This window comes from Danio rerio, chromosome 16, assembly GCF_052040795.2.
Source record: "Danio rerio strain M-AB ecotype USA chromosome 16, GRCz13ab, whole genome shotgun sequence".
Lineage (NCBI taxonomy): Eukaryota > Metazoa > Chordata > Actinopteri > Cypriniformes > Danionidae > Danio > Danio rerio.
The window spans coordinates 52,258,615-52,281,899 of record NC_141036.1 but is presented as its reverse complement, the minus strand read 5'-3'; the positions used below and the strand labels follow the sequence as shown (position 1 = coordinate 52,281,899).

The window sequence follows — 23,285 nt, the reverse complement described above, 5'->3', positions numbered from 1 at the left end:
AAAATCAGAGGGGATAAATAGTGGTATAACAATGATGTAAGTCTGCCTGTTTGTCTGTCTATCTGTCTTGTTGCTCTAGGACTCCATGTGTGTCCTGTGAGCTGTCACAATGAAAGCATGACGACCTGCTTTAGACATCACGGAGCACCACTGAGGGTATTGTTTCCTGTAAAGTTTGAGTACTTTAGCATACTCAGATCCTATAACGTACAAATAGTTCCTGTTTTCCTCCTTGTGCTCTAAAACTCAGACATAATGAGGAAGTGGTTGCTCTCACTATGAGCACAGACTGCTTATGTGACAGACATTTTGCTTTTTCTCTTAACCATGTGTAAGAAGGCTCTTGATTTTCTGCTCTTTATTGTTAAAGAATGATTCTCTTCGCACTTGTAATCTCTGTGTTTAAGTCATCCTAAAATTAATGGCATCACAAGAACACTGGCGGCCCAAAGTGGATGGAGATCCTACGACTGGATGAGACAAAAGAAAAAGACAAGGATTGAAGGGGTAAGAGGTTTAGTTTAATACATAATTTGGAAAAATGAGTAATAGGAATATGAGTAATATGCTGTGTATCTATAATAATAAGAGGTTTTTAGCTATCATATGATACAGGTTTCTATGTCCAGTATAATTTTAATGTATTTTTCACTTTTCGTAAAAGACACTGACCAAATTTTCCTTAAGTTTAATGATATATGCTATATATTTAACTCATTAAAATATATATTTGGAATTAAAAAGGATAGTTTACAATAAATTAAAAATTTTTACATTTATATTGGACACAAAAAAAGATATTTTGAAGATGGAAGCTGGTAACTATTATTAATAATATTTATATTTTGTAATATATTCATAATATTTGTCTTCTACTATGGAAGGTAATGGTTACAGTAGGTTTATAAAATTCTTCAAAATATCTTCTTTTGTGCTCAACAAAATAAAGTAACTCATAAAAGTTCAGAACCATGTGAGGGTGAGTAAATATTAAGTACATTTTCATTTTTGGTGAACTACCCCTTTAAAAAACACAAATTCTAATTGTCATTTGACATCTTTATAAACACTAGCTTCGTCAACAAGGTTTTGATCAATCAAAGTGTATTATAATTTAGTTTGGTCACTTATTTTTTGATATATTTCATTCATTTGTTTCATGTTTGCAAAAATCCCATTTTTTCCACTAAAATATTTTTTTTTCTGAAATGGTTTGACATTATTTGAAACATCACAGTACAGTAGCCACTTTATTTTCATTTACTATGATTTCTACATTGGTAAAGTTACTTTTGCAAGCATACTGTATATAAAAAAGCTTACACTGGTAAATGTTAAGAGTATTGTTTCATAAATGTTTGCATAATGTTACCCGTCACTAATACTAGCTTCATTAAATTCAATAAACTGTCTGAGATACTGACACTATGCTGTTATTAATGTACAATATACTTGTTGCCACAAGATGTCACTTTTGCTCATAATTAATATTATTGCATGTGCCAGTAGAAAATCATTACAGTGATCAGCATGTTTTGGACTATGTGGACTTATCCATTTTACATGTTAAGGGTTTTTATAGTTTGTCCTGTTCAACAACACAGATGAGCTTATTTAATATCTGTTGATTTGTTTAATAATCAACATGGCACATCACTTCTTGTTTGCATGGGGTAGATTTTGAGAGAATGTTCACCAGGACTTAAAGCAGCAGCTTTAAATGGGTAGTTCACCCCAAAATGAAATGTTACTGTTAATTTACTGAAGCAATTAAAGATGTAGATGGCTTTTTTCTTTGGTAGAATGTTAAAGAAGATTTATTTTGCTGAATCTGTGGTTCGGATTATGAAAGTCAATGGCCATTTCTGATATTAAAAATAAACACATACACAACAAGTCCAAATCAATCCCCATGGTTTCTGATGATAAACTCTCATCATATGAAGCAAAGTGATTGGTCTCTGAAATTAAGCATTATTTAAAATAGTATTAGCTTTAATCCACACCTGCAGGAACCATGGCTAAATTGGGCATATTTGTAAAATATGTCTTTATTTTTAATCTTAACTAAAAATCCTCTTTATTGTTAATATTCGTGAAGAAAAAAAATCATCTACATCAACACTGCAACAAATGTTTTCAAGAGGTTTTTTTTTCTTTTCTTGTTTCAAGTCCACATACTTAACAATTCTTAAATCAGGAAGCATTTTCTAGACAAGTAAAAACTATTTGAATATGTATATTTGGGTGTATTGTATATAATGATATGTTTTCAGTAATAATATACTAAAATTCAGTGAGTTTTTCTTTAAATTAAGAAAAATAATACACCAACGGGGTGTATTAGATTTCAATTAAAGATTACAACGGCAAAGAATGTTTTGTTTTTTTCTTTCTCTTTTGCACAGATGAATTGTTCAACACAAAGCTAGCAATGTTAGCTAATTGTCCATTGTCCTATATGTTGACTGATGTATCCAGTCCTGGTCAGTCTAATCTCAGTACTAAGCCAAGGCTCCACACATTAAATCCATCACTGAGCCTGCAGAGATCAATAGACGTCTAGATCACAGGAAGCAGGAGACTGTTCAGTGGCTTGTTGGAGGCTGAATATGGATCACAGTCCATTTCACCCAAGCGTGTAGTTTTGATGCTTTTATAATGATAGCTGAAACCTCAATGGCCAAAGCCACGACACCACAATACTCTGATTAACAGAACAACTGCGCTGTGCTGTCGGACTTTATGCACTGAAAAAAAAAGATTCATTCACAGCCGCAACCCAGTATTGGGAAACACAAATACAGTCTCTCATTCACACTTATACAATAGGGATAATTTTGTTTACAGTGCATAATTTATGTTTTTTGACTGTGGGGGAAACCGGAGCACCTGGAGGAAACCCACGACAACATGGGGGGAAAATGCAAACTCCACACAGAAATGCCAACTGGCTAGGCGGGACTCGATCCTGTGATTATTCCTGCTATGAGGCGACAGTGCTAACCACTGAGCCACCGTGCTGCCCTACAGTTAAAGTTTATCTATCTATCTATCTATCTATCTATCTATCTATCTATCTATCTATCTATCTATCTATCTATCTATCTATCTATCTATCTATCTATCTATCTATCTATCTATCTATCTATCTATCTATCTATCTATCTATCTATCTATCTATCTATCTATCTATCTACAGTATCTATCTATCTATCTATCTATCTATCTATCTATCTATCTATCTATCTATCTATCTATCTATCTATCTGTCTGTCTGTCTGTCTGTCTGTCTGTCTGTCTGTCTGTCTGTCTGTCTGTCTGTCTGTCTGTCTGTCTGTCTGTCTGTCTGTCTCTCTCTCTCTCTCTCTCTCTCTCTCTCTCTGTCTCTCTATCTATCTATCTATCTATCTATCTATCTATCTATCTATCTATCTATCTATCTATCTATCTATCTATCTATCTATCTATCTATCTATCCATCCATCCATCCATCCATCCATCCATCCATCCATCCATCCATCCATCCATCCATCCATCCATCCATCCATCCATCCATCCATCCATCCATCCCTCCCTCCCTCCCTCCCTCCCTCCCTCCCTCCCTCCCTCCCTCTCTCCCTCCCTCCCTCCCTCTCTCTCTCTCTCTCTCTCTCTCTCTCTCTCTCTCTCTCTCTCTCTCTCTCTCTCTCTCTCTCTCTCTCTCTCTCTCTCTATCTATCTATCTATCTATATCTATCTGTCTGTCTCTGTCTATCTCTCTCTCTCTCTCTCTCTCTGTCTATCTATCTATCTATCTATCTATCTATCTATCTATCTATCTATCTATCTATCTATCTATCTATCCATCCATCCATCCATCCATCCATCCATCCATCCATCCATCCATCCATCCATCCATCCATCCATCCATCCATCCATCGATATTTTATCTTAATCTTTTTTTAATAGGAGTTATCATTGGTTGGTTTTACCAGGGCTTTATAGTATACTGTAAGAATAAAGTACCAGGAATCTGAAACATTGCTTTTTGAAACTCCTCAGAAAGGCAAATTTTTGTCATTTTTTATGGCATACAAATAACCTGTTAAACAAGTTTAAATAGTAGGCTTTTGTTGAAGGGTCTGAGTGTTGCTTTTAAGACTTATTTGTTTGCTGTCTTGCAGTGCAGCCTTACATATCATGCTAAAGTTACTGCATTGTTTTTTGTAATGTATTTGTTCTGTATAGTCCACGCAGGCTTGCAATCTGCTGCTGTCTTTACAATGTTACTGCTGAAACGGGCTGTTATTTTAATTGGTGGCTGCACTCATGCATATATGCACAAACACATGCTGCTGACCTTCAGAAAGGTCAGAAAAGAGCGAAACAGACAGAACTGCTTTGCTTTGTGAAGCTCCAACACACTGCGTGAAATGAGAGCGAGTGCAGATGGAGCCAAAGCAAGATCAATATGCCGATTAGAAGCGTAATACGCTAATGGTTTGGCCAACGAGCGAACAGAAATAAACCCAGGAGCATAATCAGAGTGTAATTTACCTCCTGCTCGCAAAGACTGAAACTGACACTTAGCTACTGTTTAGAGACATGGCTTTAAATTAATCTTTCATAAGTTGATGGTAAATTTTATTTCATTACATTTTATATATTTTAATTTAATTTAATCTTTTTAACTTATATTAATTTAATGAATTACTTTATTTTATTAAATTGCATTTAATTGTATTTTATTTTGTCCCATTGGAGATATATATATATATGTATATATATTTTTATTACAGCTTAATTTAGCAGTTTCAGCCGTAAACTGTAAATATATCTGTAACTTGTTAGGTTTACTAAATTGAACTGTTAATTGAAGTAAGGCAATGATTTTGCAAAGTAATTAAAAAATATCTTGATTGTATCTAGTATTTACTTCTTGCTAATGTATATTAAAAATATTTAATCAATTATAGTCATATTTAAGTTAATACAAGTTTTGTTGACTTAACTCGATCTGTAATCTAAATTAATCGAGTTTTTACTATTTTATTTTGACAGAAATCTCTGTAAATCTCAGACTAAATCACGTCTCCCTATTTTAATCATGTGCAAAAAGTACACAATAGCACTTTATTTATTTTCCAATCTGACACAAAATATGCTGGCAACTAGAAATCTGCATGGTTGCGTGAACTCATTCAGTTTAAGTTCAGCGTAATAATTTATTAGATTTTTAATGTAACTTGTTTCTATTAAGTACAATAAACTTTCATTAAAAATGTAAGTCAGATCAACATTTCATTTTAATTAATTGCACTGCTTGATTTTACAGTGTATTATGTTCATCTTGTGGGCATTTCATTTATTTATTTTTTTACTTTTCAGTGGGTTTCATTAAATTTTTTATTACTTTTAGTCACACAAATATTGTATGCCAAATATTAGTAATTATATACAAAATGGTTATTTTTGAGGCTAAAAGGGCATCCAATGTGTAAAACATGCTAGAATAGATATCGGTTCATTCCGCTGTGGCGACCCCTGCAGTGGCGGAGCCAGAGGGGTGTCCAGGGTGGACACTCCTGACATCTGATTGGCCACCCTGAGTGCCACCCCAAAATTTTATTTGCTGCTGGCAGTTCCTGATGCTGATCGACATCTCATTTGTCTAAAGCATGGCTGCTCAACCCTGTTCCTGGCGATTGACCTTGCTGCAGATTTCAGCTCAAACCCCGATCAAACACTGCTGAACCATTTAATTAGTACCTGACCACACTTGATAATTACAGGCAGGTGTGTTTGATTTGGGTTGCAACTGAAATATGTGTATGTTTAATGTGGCCATTACCGCCATAGCATGTACCGCCGCCGCTCTAAAGGAAAAAGAACATGTTTTTTAGGTATGACCGCAGTTTGCGACTGTACCGCATGGTGGCACAAAGGGACGGTATGCAAACGGACCGAAATAGCCTATACATTAGCTGTAAATACTCTGCTACTTGTAAATAAAGATAAACAATGAAACAACGAATTAAAAGTCCTTCATTAATCATTAAAAAGACAAGGCTACGTTATTTAAAGCAGGCATGTCCAAACTCGATCCTGGAGGGCCGGTGTCCTGCAAAGTTTAGTTCTAACCCCAATCAGACATGCCTCGGCTAGCTAATCAAGCTCTTACTAGGCCTTGTAGAAATTTCCTTGCAGGTGTGTTGAGGCAAGATGGAGCTAGAATCTGCAGGACACAGGCCCTCCAGGGCCGAGTTTGGACACCCCTGATTTAATAAAGAATAACAAATAACCTTTGAGGTGAAGTGCTTCAAAACAAGTCCGCTATATGCTTCAGCACCAAAACGCGAGTTGCCGTGAGATTGTGTTGGTTTGTTAAATAAAATAAAAATCTAGCCTAATTAAATTAAACTGAAATATTCCGTTTCAGAGAAGCCTATATTAACTGAAAGAAGGATGTTTCTGGTCACAGTTTGACACGGACGAGTTGACAAACCAGCGCTGATGCTGATCGCCTCTGTGCTGCCTGGACCCACTTCATAAACTCAACGAATAGGCTATTGATGATTTAGTGTAAGCTACAATCAACAAACCAACCTTTTTCCATTTGGAAAATTACAGTTATTAATAGTTCTTAAATAATGGTAATAGTTCTTATATAATATAGATTTATTGTTCATTCATTCATTCATTCATTCATTGTCTTGTCTGCTTAGTCCCTTTATTAATCTGGGGTCACCACAGCGGAATGAACCGCCAACTTATCCAGCACATTTTTACGCAGTGGATGCCCTTCCAGCCGCAACCCATTTCTGGGAAACATCCACACACACACACCCATACACTGCGGACAATGTAGCCTACCCAATTCACCTGTACTGCATGTCTTTGGACTGTAGGGGAAACTGGAGCACCCGGAGGAAACGCACACGAACGCAGTGAGAACATGCAAACTCCACACAGAAACGCCAACTGAGCCGAGGATCGAACAAGCAACCTTCTTGCTGAGAGGCAACAGCACTACCAACTGCGCCACTGCTTCGCCCTTAGATTCATTATATCTTATGTAATACACATTACGTCTGGCTGTGCATTGCATTTGAGGGGTGTCACTTTAAGCTCATGAATATTTAATTATGTTCTTCTGACAAAGACATTAACTAATAAGTTCTGTTAATATTTTTTGGCTAATAATGAATAATGCATGCATGTGAATGTCTATAGTTATTTGCAGCATCACATTTTCTCCCGTAAAGCTATTAAAAAAATAAAGGGCTGTCTATGCATTGCGTTTGAGGGGTGTGGCTTTTAAGCTTATGAATATTTAATAATGCTATCCTGGCAAAGATATTGACTAATAAGTACTGTTAATAATTGTTGTTGATCAATAAGAATAGAGTTGCACTCTTTGCAAACAAGGTTAAACGATATATTGAAAATGCATATGCATTTTGGATGTACTGTTGTTCATTCGGAGCATAGTATATACTTATTTTGGAGATCAGTATGCTCTTGTTGCAGTGTATTCAGTCTAACAGCCACATCTAAAGATAAATCCAGTGCTGAGGCTGAGCTGGTGTGTGTCACAGTACAAATGTTTTAATGCTTTTTATCAGATCAGGCCACTTAAGGCCAGGATCCGGTCGATGGTCCACTTTGACGAATAGGTAATGTCATTAACTCAGGCTGTGATTGGCAGATGCTGCCAGAGTGAGGCATCATGGGATTGATCCACCGCCTCCGCACTTTTGTCTTGCTGAGATTGATAAAATCAGTCAGTTATTTATTAAATATTGATACTGACTGATGGCCTTTCCTGGAGACGGCTGTGGTTTCGGTTGCTGTTATTTGAAAAGTTTTGAAGCGGTGCAGCTGGACATGATGCTGTGGAATAATGTGTGTTTGTTTTGCTCTGGTAACAGATAGGTTGAAGGTTCAGCCCTTTATCAGAGACTGAAGCCACTGAATCAATAACTCCAGCCTGGACACAAGCCTCAACCGCTAATGAATACAGGCTGAGCTGTGAGTTTCCATTCAGAGTTAGTGGCGTGAAGATTCGTTTTTTTCTTCATGGATTTAAAACTTGAATTATTCCAGGATCCACTTTGTATGTTTTTGATAAGATGCAGACCATCTTTAAATAAATAATAAATAAATTAGCAATAAAACAACCAATCTTTTTTTTTTTTTTTTTTACAAAAGCTCATTATAAATTCTAAAAGATATACCGTTAAATAAATTAAAATACTACTAATAAAGATGCAGTACTGTACAGTTAACAGTACATTTTTATAACCTAGAAAATATACACTCACCGGCCACTTTATTAGGTACACCTTACTAGCACCGGGTTGGATGCTCTTTTGACTCCAGAACTGCCTTAATCCTTCATGGAGTAGATTCAACAAGGTACCAGAAATATTCCTCCAAGATTATGGTCCATATTGACATGAAAGCATTACACAGTTGCTGCAGATTTGTCAGCTGCACATGCATGACCCAAAGGTGCTCTATTGGATTTTGATCTTGTGACTGTGGAGGCCATTTGAGTGCAGTGAACTCATTGTCATGTTCAGGAAAACAGCCTAAGATGATTTGCGCTTTATGACTCATCAGACCAGGCCACGTTTTTCCAATCTTCTACTGTCCAACTTTGGTGAACCTGTGCAAACTGTAGCTTCTTGTTCTTAGCTGACAGGCGTGGCACCCAGTGGGGTCTTCTGCTTCTGTTGCCCATCCGCCTCAAGGTTGGACATGTTGTGCGTTCAGAGATGCTCTTCTGCAGACCTCAGTTGAAATGAGTGGTTATTTGAGTTACTATTGCCTTTCTATCAGCTCAAACCAGTCTGGTCATTCTCCTCTGACCTCTGGCATTTGCGCCCACAGAACGGTTGCTTACTGGATATTTTCTCTTTTTCAGACCATTCTCGGTAAACCCTAGAGATGGTTGTGCATGAAAATCCCAGTAGATCAGCAGTTTCTAAAATACTCAGCCTCTCTGGCACCAACAATCATGCCACGTTCAAAGTCACTTAAATCCCCTTTCTTCCTCATTCTGATGCTCGGTTTGAACAGCAGCAGATCGTCTTGACCATGTTTTCATGCCTAAATGCATCGAGTTGTTGCCATGTGATTGGCTGATTGCGCCAACGAGCAGATGGACAGGTGTACCTAACAAAGTGGCCGGTGAGTGTATATGTATGTGTGTGTGGTCAGCATGCACATTTTTTAGGACATACAACCCATTTTGAAAATGAATATTTTTATTATTCTCAGTGAATATGGGTCATATATTTTGATGCATTTAAACAAAACAGAATTATTAAACAGATATTTAAATATATATTTACTAAAATAATATTTTAATCACTGATCATGTTTAGAAATAGAAAGATAATAAATTCAAGTGAATTGTTGCACAAAAACTTTTCTCTTGATTTTTACTCCTTTAAAAATTTTTAATCAATATTTTTTCTATTACATATTAATGTGGGGGTGCTTATTTTTGGACCATTACCATAAGTTATTTTGTTAGATTAGTTCCAGATTTTGGCTTCAGTGCTCACTAATCTAATATATGTGCTCCAATTTAGTGTTGGGAAGCATCTTATTTAAAACATGAATTCAAATTAGAGATTTGTGAGGGCTTTACTCACATATGCTGAGCGCACTGTATGTATTAAATCATGCAAATGTCCAAATTTTAGCATCTATCACATTCTGCTGTCAATTATTTGTTAATGGTAAATTAAATCAGAAATGTACAGATTTTTTATTGCTTATTTTGTTGCTAATAAAAAATTATAGCCATATAAAGAGAACAGTCCTATTGGATTATATGTGTGTAGGGGTCATAAGTCACCCTTTGTGATTCGGTCACAACATGATTGGTTATAAATAATCTTACAACAGACATTTAAACTAGGCCTCCAATATGTTTATTTTCAATATGATTCCATTATGATTTAATGTGACAATGAGCACAATTCATTCTCAATTTTAGCATGAACAAACAATGCAAACACACAGAATTGCACAGTGAACAGATCCCCTCTCCTGAGTGTAAAATGATGGATTACTCTTTCACTCGGCACCTCAGAGAGATTTTAATGGATCCGGAGAGCTGATCACAGCAGTTTGGAGCTCTTCGGCTTTATATGATCAAAGTGAAACCATACTCACAGCAGGAAATGCTGACTTGGGTACAAAAACAGTCATTTAATTAAGCAGCAGATCATAGCAGCAGAAGTTATGAGCTGGATTTAAACAGTGCATGCATTTTACAAATACTTTGCCTTTTGCTCAGGGTTTACTACGGAAAGACTGGGATAATAAAGTCTTCACCTCTTCTTTTCATGGTTGACAGAGTGTTTTTATTCAGTCGGCTCTATCTAGGTCAGTCCCACAAAGGCCAGTCCTGGCACAGCTAAAATACAGTCAACCTGCTCCAAAGGTTTTTTTCTACTTTTAAGCATGGCATTCATGCTTAAAAACATGGCGTGACATTATTTAAAGACACAAATTCAGCCACACATTAACAGTATAATAAGTGCATAAACAGATGGGCTGGTTAGTAACTAGTTAGTCTGATTACTTTGGTATGAGCATTAAAGGGATAGTTCACTCACAAATGTATTCGTCCTCTACACTGTAAAGACATTCTTGCTGCCTTTTTAGTTGAATCAAATTAACTTGTTAACTTGCATTTATCAAACTGACTAAAAATATCAGTTTAAACTTTGTAGAACTTTAAAAAATTGAGTTGAAACCGGATTAACTTAAAGTTAAAGCAATATGAAGATATTTGTTGAGCTGACTTTTCAGCCCCTTTCACACAGTGATACCGGTTAATATCCGAAACAACTTTACCGGTAAATTCAAAAAAGTGCTGTTCACACAGACAAGGACATTTCAGATTTTTGTCCGGATAGGACCGTTCACACATCCATTCCAATATACCACTAAATTCTGACAACATTATTCAGAAACGGTCTTTAACGGCTGCACTTGTATGTGTAAATATAATAGGGGTCGGGCTTTTGTTGATGGTTTCACTTTTATTTACAGCTTTAGCATCCATGCAGCTGCTTTAGTTCCTGAGACATCTAAGCTCCCACCGTAGCTAAGTGTTTACACGTTTGACTACATTACTAATTCTGTGGATTGATAAGTACCGTGAACAACTTCGATGTAAACTTATGGAGGAACGCTTTCGCATGTTGAGATGTACATTTGTTTGTTTCCTTCATGTGCACGAGCGCCACACAGTTGAACACAGAGCTGGAAGGTAAACAAACAGCGGTTTATCATAAGCATTTTATCTGTCATTTTTTACACAGCTGCCATTAAGAAGGAACCCAGAACAGTTATCTGACTAACATCTAGCAGCTAAATGTGTCTGGAAAAGCATTCAAAAGCTTTTATTTTCATAAACAGCATGGATGTGAATGCATTTGAATGTTCTGATTGGCTAGAGTAGATGTCTGATGCTCTTTCTAGCAATTTTACTTCTGCGTTGACACAGCGAAGCATTCCGGCAAATTACCGGTAATGTTACAACTTCTTTTCCCGGAAAATTGCTGCAACGAATTTATCAATATTTTCAAAAAGGGCCCGTTCACACATGATCCCTTTCCAAAAAATTCTCAAATTAAGTCTGTGTGTGAAAGGGGCTTTTGTCATTACGTTTTATACAGTGTACTTGCTCTAAAACGGTTTGATTTCCACTGTGTTAATGTATATATGAATGCCAATAACTACCACTTTTCAACATTTTCCAAGGAAAGTAAAAATAAATAAATAAATAAATAAATATGTAAAATAAATAAATATATTATATATTTATAACAATAAGCTTTGGAAACACTTGAGGGAGGGTAAATGGTGAATAAACTAATTTTTGGTGAACTGTCCCTTTAAGAAGTGCATGAATAATTACAATAACTTGCGCAAAGATTTGTTAGAAACTATTAAAATGGCAAATTATAACTGTTTTTCAAGGCATATATATTGTAGCTAAACAAAGTGCATGTAATGTGTTTTTTGACTATAGAGTGCACATTACATATATATATATATATATATAAGGGTGTCACGATCCTCCAAATCCTCGATTCGATTACATTTTCGATTCTAAAGGCACGATTCGATTCGATTTTCGATTATGAATAATTAATTAATTAATGACCAATTAATTATTTGTAGCCTACCGTTTAAACTACCTGACCTGCATGGTCTTTGTTTTACCCATAAACAAATCATACAGTAAATGAATAAAGGCAAGATACACACATAATTACCACCTGTCAATCACTTTTTCTGCGGGACTCGTGAATAGGCAGTGATCTGTGTCGTTATAATGGCGTCGGTAAAAAAAGACGCACAACCAACAGGAACCAGCCAACAGTATCTGAGGTGTTCGCTAAAATGACTAAGTACAAGTGAGTGAAAGATTGAAGCAGTCCTCTGACTGCCTGGACCTGCTGTCTCGAGCGCATGGCTGTGTGTGCGTCTGTGTCTGTGGTCACGTGATGTGCATTTTCAGAGGCAGAGAGGAAGGAGGGCTGCTCAGAAATGCCACACGCCACTGTGGATGTCAAATCGTTGTCGTTCTAAAATGTCATTTAAAAACAAAGACAGTGTAAACAGGGCCTGAGTGTGTACTTTTCGCGAGCGGTTTTGCAACGGTGGCGGGCGGAGGATCGCGATGCCGGTGTTGTCTATCGGACGAACCGTACGTAATACGTACATAGCAGAGCTTGCAAAACTGTGTTTTTTTTTGTCGACAACACGAACGTTGTCAACATAACTCACTGGAAATCCAAAATGCTTAAACACTGGCGACTTCATTGAAAGAGGAGAGGGTTTAAGTTCTGTCGACGGGTCTCCTGCTTCTGCAGTTTAATAAGCCTGTTTTATGAGGGCTCTATATATATATATATATAGAGAGAGAGAGAGAGAGAGAGAGCATTGCTATCTCAGTGCTCAAAACAAAGTTATCTCAGGACAATTCGTAACTTTTTGATTTAGTGGCTAATTTGTATGGATTTAGAGTTGTGGTTTAGTGCCACGCCTCCTTTAAAAAGTCGTACATTTTCATATGACTAAACTCATGCAATTCATATGAATTAGGGATGCAGGGATTAACCGTGATTTAATTTAGTTAATTAATGGTTAATTCATCAAAAAGGCTTGTCGACACTGCGTTTCTGCAAAACTGTTGCAATTAAACATGTTATGCCAACTGTGCGCTAGTTTAAAGTTCCAAGCTTGTACACAGAGACTAATACGCACACACACAGAATAAACAGTGGTTAAGGCTATTAACTAAGGGGCGTTCATACAGTATATCACGCCTTTTTCGTGCACAAGTTCCTTATATCCAATGGAGTACATTTCACTACATTTGTACTCTTTAAAAGGGAAATGCTTAGCTACTGTAATATGTAGCTTAGATTTACATTAGACAAATACTGTTTTTTATTTGTTCTTTTTTATTTATTGATTGATCTGTCATTTATTTTCAGTGTAAAATAATAACTAATGTTTAAATGTCAAAAACTTTGTTTTACTTAAATTTAAATGGACTAGTGTTTGTTTTTATTTATTCTTTTCTGCTGTATTATTTGGTTACTGAGCAGCAATAAATAACACTTTAAACATATAAAAAGTTTTTATGTGATTTTCTAAACTAGTAGTGTTTTGAAATAAATGAATGCATAATAATCGTGATTAATGTAAAACCGTGATTATTCCTCAGATTATAATCGTACAACCAAAGTCTAAAATCGAACACGAATTAACCACTAAACTGACAAAATGTAAAATAGTTACGTTTCCTCATGAGATCAAATGCAATGCATATCAGTGATCTTTCGTAATCTACTCTGAATGCACGCACACATTGACGTTCTTATGTTTCTCCCAGTAGTGACATTCTTCTGGAAAGCTGGACAGAGTGAAGCTCTCCTTGTGTCGACTGATGGCGTGAATCAGAAACCCTGCTAACTGCTTCTCCAGCATCTCCACCACAGCTTTAGCGTCTCCTTTCCTGGCAGGACCCTCCATCATCTGTTTGATGCTCTCATTGGGCACCGGCTGAGGGTCACTGCAGTATGAGACCACCAGGTGTGTGTCGTTTCCTTGAGAAACTTCCAAATATTTCTGTCCAGACACGCACTGAAAGTTTTGTCCGGCTCTCAAGTTGCTAATTTTGCCCATGTTGCTGATGACTCTGATGGACCAGCAAACCCAGTCGAACTTCTTTGTCAGGAAGTCCAGCAGTTCTCTGGCTGTTTCCTGAAGGTTTGCTTCCTCCTTTTCCTTCAGGAGCCTCTTGATGTCTAGTTCAGCTTGCTCCGGGAATGATTGCACACATTTCTCAATGGCTTCCTTCATTTTGGTCTCGATCTCCTGGATTTTAGTGCTCCACTCTTGGATCTTCTCCTGCTCCGCTTCTTCTCCCTGAGTGAGGAAACAATATCCCAGCAGAGCGATTATTCCCAGACAGAGCAGCTCCTTCAGCCGCACACAGAAATCTTCCAGAACTCTTCTGTTTCTGGCTTCGTATTGCTCCACAACCTCCAGGATTGGCTCCCCGAATGTGCTGTTCCCCATCACAGCATCATAAAGCATGTAAAGATTCTTCTCTCCACCTGTTTTGGGGAAGTGCTGTAAGAACAAGCGTTTTCTGACCTCCTTATACTCCGGTTTGGCCTCCAGAATGTCAATGTATTTTCTAAACTGGTTGCATATGTTTTCCTCCACAGTGAAGAACTGGGAATCCAGGCGTCCCTTTTTGATTTCGCAGTTGATGTCCTCTATTTGAGATGAGAGGACGTCTAGTTTGCTTCTCACGACTAGAAACTGATCTTTGACATATGTGACCTCCTTGCTTTCTACGTTGTCCAAGAACAGCCTCAAAACTGGTGCGGAGGCTTCAAAAAGTGGACTCAGTCCTCCAACAGCGCTGGCCAACACCTCGGCTCCTCTCTCAAACATCTCCATTACTTCTTCAATCGCCTCCTTCTTCTGCGCAACAACCCGCTCTAGTGGACTGGACATTTCTGAAAACAAACAACATCGATTATGAAAGTAAACACATTTTTTTTGTATATGTAGTTTAAATGTAACATAAAATAGTTGTGAAAGCAATAACAGGAGTTTGAATTGCTCAGAGATTGTTGTTTAATAGTTTGGGACACTTTCTGCTAACACTTTATTTTAAGGTTTCCATGTTACTATGAAACTGTATGCTTACTAAATAATAATTAATGTACTTTCTGTATATGGAAGTTTTAGGGTTTGGGTTTGATGATTTGTTGCATGCAAGTATGAGCTACTTTTGTTATGTACATGTAATCAGGGTGCAATTTATACATTGTACACAACTTTTTTGCTAGTAGTTTGGTAATGCATGCTTCAATGAATCAAATTTATGAATGTATTTAAATTAAATGCCATTTATTAATAAAAATGTATAGGTTTTTTGGGTTTTGAGGGATATTTAGTGACCATTTTATTTTAGTCTTTCAAACTATACAAATTATGTTTAATTTTTTTTTTTTTTTAGGTTACATGCATATATAAAACAGAAATGTGCGCACATCTAGAAAAATCTTGAAGGCAGGTGCACGATCAAAAAACAAACATAAGTAGCAAAAGATTCAAAGTAAATCGGCACACTGCCACTTTAGCTCTCAAACAAATTGTATTTGTCAAAATTACAAAATCACTACGTTTCGACCGACATGGTCTTCATCAGGTGACCTGATGAAGACCATGTCGGTCGAAACGTAGTGATTTTGTAATTTTGACAAATAAAATTTTTTTGAGAGCTAAAGTGGCAGTGTGCCGATTTACTTTGAATCTTTTACATGCATATATAAACCGATAAACACTTCTTTTACAAGAAACATGTTTTGTGGATGATTAAGATGTGCTTCGGTGCTCTAGAACTGCCAGTTTCCGACTTTTGAATCATATTTTTCCTAGCATTGATTGGCACAGTTATGCATTACCAATGGTATGAACCGTTATGGGGGATCAAATGACTATTTATATTATACATTTTTAATTATTAATATTTAGACATAAATCAGAGATTAGAGAAAGCTATGAGAAAGCTATTTTTTTTTACTATTAAAGGGCTGACCCATACATCTTGTTTTGATGTTCTTCAGAGGGGATCGAGCCTTAATTAGGGGGGCAATCCCCCCCAAATCTCCCTGTAATTTGCACCCTGCATGTAATGCCAAAATGACTAAAGTGTTTGTTATTACTTAAGAGAAATTAAAATAAGCTTAAGCAAACACTTACTGTATGAAAATTGACCATGAATTTGTTAGTGTAAAAGTAGTTACAAGTCTTTTTTGTGTATTGATTGTTCTACAAATGCCATGGTTAAATTATATGGTTACTGTAGCAAAACCATAATTAATATGAGTTACCATGACTTAACCACAATAGTCTTGTTTATATGGGTAGACGTGTAATAAAAACGGTGGTTAATTTAGTTCTATCTCATAGAGAAGACACTAATGTAGTTCATAAATCAGAGATGCCCAAAGTAGGGTGCACGGGACAAAATTGCCCATTGTAATCTTTGATTTGGTCCACTATCCCATCTGAGAAGAGAGGGAGAATAATGGAGAGGGTTGGGGCGAATGCATTTAAAAGAGATGGTCATTTATAATTCGACATAACCTTTTTTTTGTTTGTTTGTTTTATTGCTACAAAAATAAATAAATAAATAAATAAAACTGAAATGAAATGTTTCAATTAAACGTTGATAGAGGACTATGCAGAAGACATTGGTGAGCAAATTAAGGCAAAAACTAGAGTAACTCCATTCTGGGTTGAATGAGATTTGTTTTTGCTGCAATAAATTAATTACAAAGTGTAACAATCATGCTGTATTATTTAATATAAATTAATGTTTTCTAGTTATTTGTAAATATTATGAAATAAATTAGGAAATTATCCATGGCAACTATATTTACCTTCGGCCCACTAGCCTCAATCAAGTTTGGTTTTGGCCCTTCGTAAGAAAAAGTTTGGGCACCCCTGCTATAAGTGAAGTTTATTTATAAACTAATTTCGAGAGGATCACATGCTTATGATCGCTTGCGGCTGGTCCCGCATTTTCCAATTTATGATTCACCAATCAGACGATTCCTAAGCCAAAATAAATACCCTAAGTTTCATATAACAGCCATCTTCATTTTGAAGAATCCCCTCTTCCTCCCCTACTTCTCCTCCTTTCCTAGATGGGTGGCACGGTCGCCCAGTGGTTAGCACTGTTGCCTTACAGCAAGAATGTCATTGGTTCTAGTCCTTACCAAGCTAGCTGACGTTTCTGTGTGGAGTTTGTTCTCCCTGTGCTCACATAGATTACCCCCGGGTTTTCCGGTTTCCTCCCAGCAAAAACATGCAACTTATAGGTTAATTTACTAATCCAATTTGGTGCCATAGACATGCTATTAGTAAGTAGTTATCTCTTAAGAGCAATCCCTATCGGTTCATTAGCTACTACAGCAGGGGAGATCTTGAGATCTACCTGAGCTCAAACTCCCCTCTTGCCTTGCAAACGGGAGGGAGCCCCGGGCTCGAGGATCTAATGAGCTCAGGGCTCTCTCTCGGGACAGCATGCCAAACAAGCTTTTACAATCAATCATCAGCTAAGTGTGAACTCTTGAAATTTATATTAGGGTTATAGTTTCCTCAGACAACACCCAAATATATATATATATATATATATATATATATATATATATATATATATATATATATATATATATATATATATATATATATATATATATACAGCAACAACAGCAAAAATGCATAGCCATATCATATTCATAATGATGTTTCAATATAATTATTTAACACTTCTTTTTCTCATATATTGCTCATATATAGTGTTGTCCATGATAGTAAAACATCAAGCATAGCCTTCATGAAACTGTCATCACGTTGCTAAATTTAGAGGTCTGCCATCAGCATATTTTCTGTCTTAAATCTCCTTGCATGTTATTAAGCAAATCACGACAAAGCGCATACATGTTTTACAGCATTTAAACAATCACATTCCGTTCAAAATAGCTAACGCTGAGAGTCATGTTGGATGTGGCACCAATAATGTGCCATCATCATCTGTTCGGTAAAGGACACACCTCGAAAAGCGTTTTAAAGCTCAGTCTGCCTCATGAGTGTCCTACATGCGCACCACAGCTTTTAAAATATTTCAAACAGGTTTCTCACGTCTGGCTGGTTAAAGAAATGTCTCATTTACCTGTCCGAAATGTAGTTTTCCCTCAGGTATTGGCTCGAGGTGGATATTTGTGCTGATTTGAGAGTGTGTCTGGAGTGAACAGACTGGAGCGCGCGCGCGCGGGAGAGAGGGAGTTGCGCGCGCTGAGGATGCTTCAGGATGAATTTTGGTTTGGAAAGCCTTTGGCAACCGTCGGATAAATGTTTAGCTATTGACAGTTTGGCTTTATCTTACGTTATGATGATAATTTGACGGCAGATAAAAATGTTCTGTATTCTTTCTGAAGGGAACCAGCGTGTAATGGGTGCTCATTAGGAGGAATATTGCGCGCAATGCGCAACACGAAGCAGCGTCGGTGGATCAGAAGAAACGCGCAGATATTTTCCACACAGCAGTAGCAGGTATTTTATGCTCATGTATGTACGTGGATATCAATCTTTATGTACAATGTTACAATATGCATCCAGTGTTATGCATCCAATATTAGCTACTCGGTGTTTAAACGTTATTTTATTTGTGCGTGTAGTTTTGGAGGACAATATGTACCTATTATGGAATTAGAGACATAAGAATATAAGAAGAAGCGAGTAAATGTATATACATTTATTTATGGGTAAATATAGGCCTATTTGTTTTCTAACGATCTACAAAAAAGCGTTTGGAAAAGCGAGGTGTGACACTGATGAATGCGTCATGGATGGCTGACGCTGCTGAACATGATGACTGATTCCCATGAGGCTTAGCAGAAAACAGAGAAGGTGTTTAAAATTGAATGATTTTCGACCTCATTGTGTTCTAGATCATAAGTAACCAGTGAAAAATGTTATTGGTTCACTGTTTTAGATTTTATTTTGATTCATATTCAGTATTTTTGTTAAGACCATATGTCACAAGGGGGTTGTTCGGGCTGCATTATGTTACGAGTTTCACAGAACTAGTTTTTTTCTTCAGGGTTTCAATCTCAGTACATAAATGACAATATATATATATATATATATATATATATATATATATATATATATATATATATATATATATATATATATATATATATTGTAACACGTTTATTTAAGGTTATCAAAATGATTGTACAATGTGCTTTTACAGACATAGTCAAAGGCAAGTTTTACAAAAATGTGCAATGAGTTGTAGAAGTTATAGTAATCCTTAAAAATAAGCCAGCAGATAGATGGAGGTAAGGGGAAAAAGGGGAAACATCATATCATCTATAAGTACTAATATTGGCAACTAATTAGTCATATAGTCTCTGAAAAGGCACATAAAACTAAATATATATTTTCTTCATCATAGCATATTCCTATAACATTGACATGTCATTTGAAAAAAGAACATTAGAACAAAACAAAAGAAAACAACCCTCTACAAAAAATAAATAAATTAATTAATTAACACACAAAACCATTTCTCTCACATGAGGGCAAGTGATCTTTAAAAGGAGGCCATATATTTTGTAAACTCTGTATGTTGTCAATTAGCACAGCGACATTATTTTTTTAAGACCTAAATGTTTTTTTTCTCTGCTTTAAACATAATTTAAAGTAATTAGGTAAACAATAAAACCAAACTAAAATATGTTTATCTATTTGTCTCTCTGTCTGTATGTCTGTCTGTCTGTCTACCTACATATCACTAATAGCACGATCACCAAAACATAACTTAAACCTTCTTATATGCTCGCAAATTGTTAAATGTTTACAGTCTCTAATTGTAATTGTAATAAATTAGTTTATTGTTACTGGTATTTAAAAGTAATCTCATACCTTACAATATTACAATCTTAGGACCGTAGTGCGTTACATTACTCCTGTATGACTTTTGAGTTACTTTCACTAAAATAACTATACTGAAGTAGAACTTAAAAGCAAAATATGTCAAATTCTTTACATCCACAAAAACTCTCTTGAACATCGTTATATTTTTGCTGCCTTGTGTATTTACATTATTTCACATTATCAGGTACTTCCCATTCCTTCCCCCTTTTCACCTTTATGAAAAAAGAGGAAAATGCTTTATTTTTCTTTTGACAAATGTCAGGATTAAATTGTGCTGTCTGCTTATTCATTTTACCAGTTTATCAAGTGAAATTACAATTGATTTCTTTTCACCCCACATTTTGTTCCACATCCTGACATTGTAACTTTTAAGTTTTCCTAAAACCACAGCACTAACATAATTACTAACTACTTATCTTCCAATGTTTTCTTCTACTTATTTTAGAATCATATGTCCATGATTGCCTCCTCAACTTGCTGCAAGAGTCTTTGCAAACGTTTCCTTCTGAAGCTGACGCAGACCAAGATCCTTCTGGGATGTCACACGGGGTAAAGTAAATCTTATTAATGTTTACGTATTCCTGAATGAACATATAAAACAAGAAAATAAGGAGAAAATACAAAATTCCTTCTAAGTGCATTTTTGAGGGGGGCAGGGAGATTTGTGTGAATAAATCAATCATTTATACAGTTTAAAGAGAACTTATGTCCATAACTGTTTTTGCCTGTCGCTATTGGATTAACAAGTGATTTTACAATTCCATTATTCCTGTAAATTGAAAAAGGCACTACATGAAGAGTTTGCTAGTAAGCATGGTCCAGCTACCCCTGCTGGTAGATTCTATTGCTACATTGTGGGTTAAAACAACATACACAGAATTGATGCAATGCATTTTAAAATGCAAACTAGCAAGATTGAGGGTGGCACGGTGGCTCCGACCAATCAAATCAAATCAAATTAAATCACTTTTATTGTCACATCATCAGCAGCACGTGTGCTATGATGAGTGAAAAGCTTAGGTGCTGGCTCCAGACAGTACAAAATACAGATAATGCAAATACAACGATAATGTAAAATTGACAGCGATATGTGCAATGAATAGGTGTCCACATAGTTGTTGGCAGTATTGTTTCAAGTATCGAATCCCAACTGTCGCCTCACAGAAAGAAGGTCTCGGCTGGGTCAGTTGGTGTTTCTGTGCGGAGTTTGCATGTTCTAACCGTGTTTGCATGGGTTTCCTCCGGGTGCTCCGGTTTCCCCCACTGTCCAAAGACATGCGCTATAGGTGAATTGAATAGGCTGTAGTGTATGAGTGAGTGTATGAATGTGAGAGTGTATGGGTGTTTCTCAGTACTGGGTTGCGGCTGGAAGGGCATCCGCTGCAATAAACATATGCTGGATAAGTTGGCGGTTCATACCGCTGTGGTGACCCCTAAAATTTAAGCCAAAGGAAAATTTCTGAATGAAAAAAACAAATTGAGAGAATTGTACCAAAATAATATTGTATATTAAATATGCTACATTTTGCCATTTTGCAGTGCTTATAGTTTCATATTACATGCTTTTTTAAAATACATTTAACACAAATAGGTGTGGCTTAAAAATAAGTGTGGCTTAAAGCTCCTCAGTTGTATTATATATATATATATACAGTTGAAGTCAGAATTATTAGCCCCCTTTGAATTTTTTTCTTCTTTTTTAAATATTTCCCAAATTATGTTTAACAGAGCAAGGAAATTTTCACAGTATGTCTGATAATATGTTTTCTTCTGGAGAGAGTCTGATTTGTTTTATTTCGCCTAGAATAAAAGCAGTTTTTGATTTTTTAAACAATATTTTAAGGACAAAATTATTAGCCCCTTTAAGCTGTATTTTTTCTCGATAGTCTACAGAACAAACCATCGTTATACAATAACTTGCCTAATTACCCTAACCTGCCTAGTTAACCTAATTAACCTAGTTAAGCCTTTAAATGTCACTTTAAGCTGTATAGAAGTGTCTTGAAAAACATCTAGTCTAATTTTATTTACTGTCATCATGGCAAAGATAAAATGAATTCATTATTAGAAATGAGTTATTAAAACTATTATGTTTATAAATGTGCTGTAAAAATTTTCTCTCCGTTAAACACAAATTGTGGAAAAAATAAACAAGCGGTCTAATAATTCAAGGGGGCTAATAATTCTGACGTCAACTATATATATATATATATATATATATATATATATATATATATATATATATATATATATATATATATATATATATATATATATATATATATATATATATATATGCATGTATGTGTGTGTGTATATATATATATATATATATATATATATATATATATATATATATATATATATATATATATATATATATATATATACATATATACATAATTTTCATTGCCCATCTTGAGCCAATTGTTAAGAGTTGTTTTGGTTCAATTTTCAGCTTGACCTCCACTGCTCCTGTAGTATTATGTAATATATTTAGGTCTAAATGCTGAGCTCAGGCAGTGGACTTTTACTTCCATCTAGTGGCAAAAAAATTATAACAAGCAATAGTAGTGTCAGACAGCTGCTAGAGTAAAAGATAGTAAAATACTATTCATGAAAACCATCAAGCAAGAGAAAAAAACAACCATGTGATATGTTAAGCTTCTATTTATATACTATTATTTTTCAATATCTAATAAGGACATTAATAGTTTTGAATATGATGTATTATCCTGGCGGCACGGTGGCTCAATGGTTAGCACTGTCGCCTCACATCAAGAAGGTTCCTGGCTTGAATCCCAGCTGGGTCAGTTGGCATTTCTGTGTGGAGTTTGCATGCTCTCCCCATGTTGGCGTGGGTTTCCTCCGGTTTCTCCGGATTCCCCCACAGTCCAAAGACATGCGCTATAGGTCAATTGAAAAAACTAAATTTGCCGTAGTGGATGAGTGTGTGTGAATGAGTGTGTATAGGGGTTTCCCATTGCTGGGTTGTGACTGGAAGGGCATCTGCTGCGTAAAACTTATTCTGGATAAGTTGGCGGTTCATTCTGCTGTGGCAACCCCTGATGAATAAAGGAACTAAGCCGAAGGAAAATGAATGAATATATAATCCTTAATAAATTATTATTATTATTATTATTATTATTATATTAGGGACAGCATGGTGGCTCAGTGGTTAGCACTGTCACCTCACATCAAGAAGGTTGCTGGTTTAAATCCCGGCT

At 35.9% G+C, this 23,285-nt stretch overlaps 2 protein-coding genes and 1 non-coding gene across 14 annotated transcripts in view; 1 reads left to right on the top strand and 2 right to left on the bottom strand.

The window, feature by feature from the left end:
- The window catches only part of LOC147840416 (uncharacterized), a 976,031-nt gene that overhangs the window by 403,996 nt on the left and 548,750 nt on the right, over positions 1-23,285 (bottom strand). The gene's annotated exons all lie outside the window — the stretch shown is intronic.
- LOC101886607 (uncharacterized) overlaps positions 1-23,285 on the top strand; it is a 59,769-nt gene that overhangs the window by 10,762 nt on the left and 25,722 nt on the right. For 5 of the 12 annotated variants that reach the window (XR_015512226.1, XR_015512224.1, XR_015512223.1 and 2 more), the window contains 3 exons: positions 80-156; positions 371-507; positions 20,504-20,607. This is a non-coding gene — a transcript (uncharacterized LOC101886607). Of the gene's footprint in view, positions 1-41; positions 157-370; positions 508-6,890; positions 7,277-18,426; positions 18,667-20,503; positions 20,608-23,285 lie in introns of those variants that run through there. The other 7 variants (XR_015512222.1, XR_015512220.1, XR_015512225.1 and 4 more) reach the window with 4 other exon arrangements.
- rpz6 (rapunzel 6) lies at positions 13,873-18,362 on the bottom strand. Its single transcript, NM_001146098.2, is given in 2 exon segments — positions 13,873-15,056; positions 18,287-18,362. A coding segment is annotated over 1 exon segment (1,182 nt). The 5' UTR covers positions 15,055-15,056; positions 18,287-18,362.